The sequence below is a fragment of the Frankliniella occidentalis genome, unplaced genomic scaffold (assembly GCF_000697945.3).
Source record: "Frankliniella occidentalis isolate FOCC.00 unplaced genomic scaffold, Focc_3.1 Scaffold88, whole genome shotgun sequence".
Lineage (NCBI taxonomy): Eukaryota > Metazoa > Arthropoda > Insecta > Thysanoptera > Thripidae > Frankliniella > Frankliniella occidentalis.
The window spans coordinates 328,086-333,803 of record NW_026267217.1 but is presented as its reverse complement, the minus strand read 5'-3'; the positions used below and the strand labels follow the sequence as shown (position 1 = coordinate 333,803).

Here is a 5,718-nt window from a genome sequence, read left to right as displayed (position 1 = left end):
GTATATTTGTTATTTATACTTTGTTTTGTGAAAAACCCAAAATATTAGCATCTTTGATGCTCCACGCTGTCACGTTACTGACAACCCTCAAGTATTCTCTATCCCTTTTTTGTTTTCTTGTTTCAGATATTCGTCGTGTTCTTCTTCAAGACCCCAATCACTTTAGACGCGCCTTGCCCCGGCTCCCTCAGCGGCAATCCCTTCATTCCTCATCCAAATTCGTAAACGTCATTCCGTCAGAAGAGGACAAGGGTACGGCCACGAGGGAGCGTCCCGGGGGCTGCCGCCGGCCGCGCCCCCGCCGCCACATCCTTCACGTTTCAATATCCGAGGCCGGACGACGGTCAGTTTGCACGCACACGCCCAAAAAAACAGAATTCGCACCTCATGATAATTTGGTAAGAATTTTTTTCTCTTTTTTTGCCTTAAACTCTGGAAACTCGGCGGGGTGAGACAGTCTCACACCAAATGGTGTGAGGCAAAATACCTCACACCAAAACATACCTCACACCAAACGGTGTGAGACTGGTTGTGCCTCACACCAAATGGTGTGAGAAAGTATCACTCTATTTGCTGTGAGGCACAACGAGTCTCACACCATTTGGTGTAAGGTATTTTTACCTCACACCGTTTGGTGTGAGGTATTTTGCCTCACACCATTTGGTGTGAGACTGTCTCACACCTGAGTTTCCAGAGAACTTTTGCAGTGGGTGTGCTCTGTTTTTTTTGGGGTGAAAGGTGCAAGTACCCCTGCTCGGCGTACCCTACCCTACCCTGACGCGGGCCGACACTGTGTTGCAGTGCCCCGCCGCGACCTGCAGCGAGTGCGGCCCGGACGACAGGGACTGCGCGGTCATGTGCCGGCTGAACTGCGAGTGCGGCTGCGGCGGGTACCCGCCGGGCGGCATGGACTACAGACTGTGGGAGGCGTGCAACGAAGGGAGGGGGTGTCTGGGCCGGGCCGCCACGTGTACGGTGAAGTGCGTGGGGGAGGAGGACGAGAAGGAGTGCAGGGACCCGTGCGAGCGGGACTGGAGGAGGTGCGACTGCGGCTGCACGCAGCTCGCGGGGAACCGGACCAAAGTGCGCCGGGAAGTTAAAGCCGTTGGAAAGAGTACAAAAGAAAATAACCAAGAATCGTGACCTAAACACTGAGTCTGGTTTTGCGATACTTTTGACACAAAACCATGCGATAACTGGTGTTTTGCGATTCCTACGCTAAAGGGCATGATAACCCCCAAACGTGATAAAAGTATCACATTATTGTGATATTTTTATCACATTTTTTGGAGTTATCATGCCCATGCAAATCACCAATTATCGCAAAAATTCAGTGAAAGTATCACAAAACGGATTTCAGTGAAATGAACCCTGCGCTCGTATGCTAATCCGTCTCCTTACATTCCAGGAAAATTTGTTGAAATGAAAATATACGCTATTTACTACAAACAACCATGCAGCTTTAAATTTACTACATACTTCATTTTTGCTCGAATTTCAGTGAATGTATATATTTCTTAACACAAAGACACAGAAAAGAGGAGACTGAGGGAGGGGAGAGGCGGAGAGACAAGGGGGAGGGGGCAACTTTAAGGGAAAGAAAGGCGGGTCCGAGCTGACTCATCGCGAGCAATAACATTCATGGACGCAAATCTAAAGGCGTTTATTCTTTCCGTTATGATTCAAACTTGGAGGCGGGAGAGCCGACGGCGGCGGGCAGGGCCAGTATTTACACGGCCCCAGCTTCCTCTCTTCGTTTCCAGTTCCGCTCACACAAGCGCCGCGGCCCAACAAAAAGTGTTTTGTTTTTTGTTTTTTTTTCGCGCCGCCAATCAACTTTCAAATTGGGGTACTTTTCCCGCCAAGGAAGTGAAAATTGCACCCTTGCCCTGCGGCGCGCCTCCTCCCCGCCTTCTTGTCCGTGCTATTGTTGTTCGGTCGAGTTGGGGAATGACCGGTATATATCACTTGTCAGCGCCCTGCCCCGCCCTGCCCCGCTCCGCCCCGCCCCTTCACCGCCGACCACAACATAGCCAGTTTACACTGCTGTTTGCCTTTCTTGTTGTTGTTTTTTTTCTGTTATTTTCACCGATGTTTTTTCTTTAAAATAAAGATCTTTGAAGCGAAAACATTAAGTACCGTCAAACGGTTTAATATGGACCATGCGAGGTAAATTGGACCACCTTCTTTTGGCATCTCTTTGACACAGATTGCAAATATAAACCAGTCTATTCCTTGGATTCCATTGGGTTGATTTAGGTGGACACATTTAGATATCAAAATAATACGCCCCATGGCAGCCACAATGAGGTGGTCCAATTTACCACGCATGGTCCATATTAGATCATTTGACGGTAGCATATTGTCTGACTGTGATTTTTATAGGCGCGTTCTAGCAAACACTCAGGTTCAAAAAAGTCCATACAAAAATAACTATTGCCCACACCAAAAACTCATAATTATCCACCAGCACGGTTTCCCAAAAAAGGAAGTAGGAACAGTGAACTGCGCAAAAAATTATTTATTGTTTTCACAGAAAAATTTTCTTTAAAAATGTTTAAAGTATGCAAGATGTTTTGTCCCTCTTTTCATATGACATTACGTCTCGAGGTTTTCCTCGACGGGCAAGAATGAGTTGTAAATTTATTACAAGATTGTAATCAGGTTAAAATTTTAAAATTAAAAACGAAAAGAAGTAGATTTTAGAAGAAAGAGTAGCAAATTTTCCTCGATAGTTTTCATAGCGTTCACAGGGTGCAATCTGCATGCGGTTCCTTGCTGGGTCATCCAGAGCTAGCCGGAGCGTCCCAAGCTGGCCCAGCTGGCCCGGGAGACGGGTGAGCCTACCCTTCTGCGACTGTGGGTAATTACTTCCGCTTACAGCCAGGGGGAGAGGAAAGGAGTGGGGGGGGGGAGGGGGCGATGTGGATCGCATAGCTCACTGGAAGTCCGGTGCTGCTGCTCTAGCAGAGTGGACAGTGTTCCGGCACAAGCCCTCATCTCCAGACTCGTGCCGCACTCGGGTACGGGGTCGCAGCGAGCAGCGACGCGCAGCATTTTAAAACGCCCGCCGTATCTCACCAAAACGCAAACGCGAGGATTTTTTTTTTACCATCCAGCCAGAGTTGGCACGTGGCAGAGATGCGGCCATGACGAGTGCTGATAACCTTTTCTACCGTTTCTACCGCCGTCCCCGTCCCTCGCTCTGCGCTCCTCCAACAAACACCGCCTCCCCCTCGGCGGACCCCTGTCAAGCGGAGGGTAGGCTGCCAGGCCAGCGCGGCTCCATCGCGCTGCCTAACCACCAGGCGCTCCGCTGAGTAGACGAGACGAACCCTTTAGACCTGGACCTCTTCAACTGTTCCAGTACCCCTATAGTACCTTCACTTTGAATTATGGTAGGAAGGTTTACAGGAAAATTTTCCTTGACGTAAGTTGTAAAATTACAATTTGAAAATCGTAAATATACATGTAGTACGTATCGACTTAAAATCCTTTGGAGAGTAAAAAATGTGCTCTCGTAAATATACATCTTAAATTATAATTCTAGTTTACAAACATTTTGTAAATTTACGACAGTATTTTTCACAGTGCTTGCTTAGGTTCATTTTAAAAACTTTAGGAATCTGTATACAGATCTTCACGAAAGAAAAAAATAAAACTCACGCTTTGCGTCTCTAAATTTTAACTTCTTCCAATTAATCTTTTGAGAAAAAGAAAGCACCCTCTACCGCTCCCCACCTCATTTCGCCCTTGGCCCTCCAGCGACATTGTTTCCCCTCTTTTATTAGCATAACTCTCACGCCTCACGTGCGACTGGTCCTCCTGGCTTTGATTGCCTAAGCCTCGGCCTCCCCTTCCCCTCCCCTTCCCTCACCCCTCACCCTACAACTTCCATCACTCTCGCCTTTCTCCAGTCTTTTCCGATTCCTGAAAACGCAAAAGCCGAGTGGACTTGGCGACTTCTTTCGACACAAGGGTTCAAAATCAACCAGATTTCTGTCTATAACAATCTGTATAATATGCTGTAGAGGCACGCACACAAAAAAAATATGGCACCCTAGCTATTTTTTTAGCACTGGTGCAAAAAATTCGTCAGCATAGGCCCAGCTATATTTTTTTAGCTTCAGTGCTAAACTTTTAGTTGTACAGCAAACTGAAGCAATGAACTAGCTGTATCGCCAATACTATTTAGCAGTACAGCTAAATATTTTATCCTATAGCTAAATTTTTGGCAGGGGTGCCAAATTTGCCTGCTAAATCGATTAGCACAGAACCGATTTTTATTTTTTTTCCGTGCGAGTGGCACTTCAGTAGCACGAGACCACGCTCTTCCTTTAACGCGTTTTACACCCGCAAAAGAGAACACAACTTATTTGGTAGGAGTATTAAGGAGGTCATTTGGTCTTTTGCGAGAACCAGTTCAGTGCAAGAAAGACAGATTTCAACACATTGAGTGCGGAGTGGCCACAATGTGGTCACGTCCCCATTCTAAATCGTAGGCACCGAAACTGTCCCGCACTTTTTTAGGACAAAATATAAGATTTTTCAAAAAAGGAACGAGTTACTTTTTCTTTTCCTGTGCCCTCCAATCCCACGGCGCCTATCACCACGGCGCAACCTTTCCTATTTCAACCCAACTTCCACCTCCACCGCCCCCCTTTTCCTCTCCCATATTTCTCGTTTTATCGCAGACACAAACTTTTCCTATTTCCAGACGGCACACTGACTGCTACTCACGTGTCTGGCGGCCTCGGTGACGGGGGGAGCACGTGCTCGTCGAAGACGGCGGCGAGGGCAGCGGGGGCGGCGCGACCGGCGGGGGCGAGGGCTGCAGCGCGAGTGGCGCGCCCCCGGGGGGCGGGCAGCCCGCAGAGCGCGCGAGAGGGCGGGGAGGGGAGGGCGAGCGCGGCGGGAGGGAAGGGGAGGGGAGGGAGGCACCTGTCCAGGGGACAACGCCGCGGACAGCGGAGCAGAACGGAAAAGTAATAATAATAGTAAATGTCGTGATAGTAATAATAGCACTCATAGCAACCACTTCAAAAAATGGGCTCGAAACCCTTTTTAGGCCCCCCCAAGGGGGCCTTTCTGCTCGCGTGCGAGGAAATTCTTTTTCTTCCGCCGCATTCATTAAGGTAGCGCGACTTCTGTTGAACAGATTCTAATAAAATTTTATCGAAAAATCAATCCAAAAATTAGATTTCATTTGACTATAGCCTCATTACAATCCTTCTGGCCAATTTTGAGAAAATTAAAGTTAAACATCGAAATTATCACGAAAATCGGCAAAATCCTGCCAAGCCAACAATGGTTCCCACTTCTAGCATTCTTTCTGTTGATCCCTGCGGCTTACATTCTCACTTAACAGTAAAACGTATATGAGACAAAAATTCAAGACCGAACATTAAACTTCCGAACGATATGTTCAAAATTTTCGTGCGACGTTCCAGTCGACAACCACAGCAAGCTGAATAGTATGCGACATTTACGCTTATTCTTCGTGTCTTGTTTTTAAAGTCTAGCGCAGTTAGTATTGATTTAAACAGGGAAGTGTAAGCGAGCCGATTGTGCACCGTTCTTTAAGCTACCGAACAAGCTTTTAATCGATGCCATAAAATATCCCAATCACAACTTCTACCGATTTAAAATCAAAGCTGCACAGTTTGTTTAGAAATGGGCGTGGCTACAACAATCCTGGGTAAAGGAGGCGTGGCTTCT

The 5,718-nt window shown here is 47.4% G+C and overlaps 2 protein-coding genes across 3 annotated transcripts in view; one reads left to right on the top strand and one right to left on the bottom strand.

Moving 5' to 3' along the window:
* Positions 1-1,452, top strand: part of LOC113209829 (serine protease inhibitor dipetalogastin-like) — a 2,089-nt gene extending 637 nt beyond the window's left edge. For both annotated transcript variants that reach the window (XM_026427540.2, XM_052269306.1), the window contains one exon: positions 802-1,452. In XM_026427540.2, the coding sequence (XP_026283325.1) occupies positions 802-1,143 (342 nt within the window). In that variant the 3' untranslated portion in view covers positions 1,144-1,452. The remainder of the gene's footprint in view (positions 1-801) is intronic.
* LOC113209832 (calexcitin-2) overlaps positions 1-5,718 on the bottom strand; it is a gene marked incomplete in the record, with an annotated part of 119,770 nt that overhangs the window by 107,589 nt on the left and 6,463 nt on the right.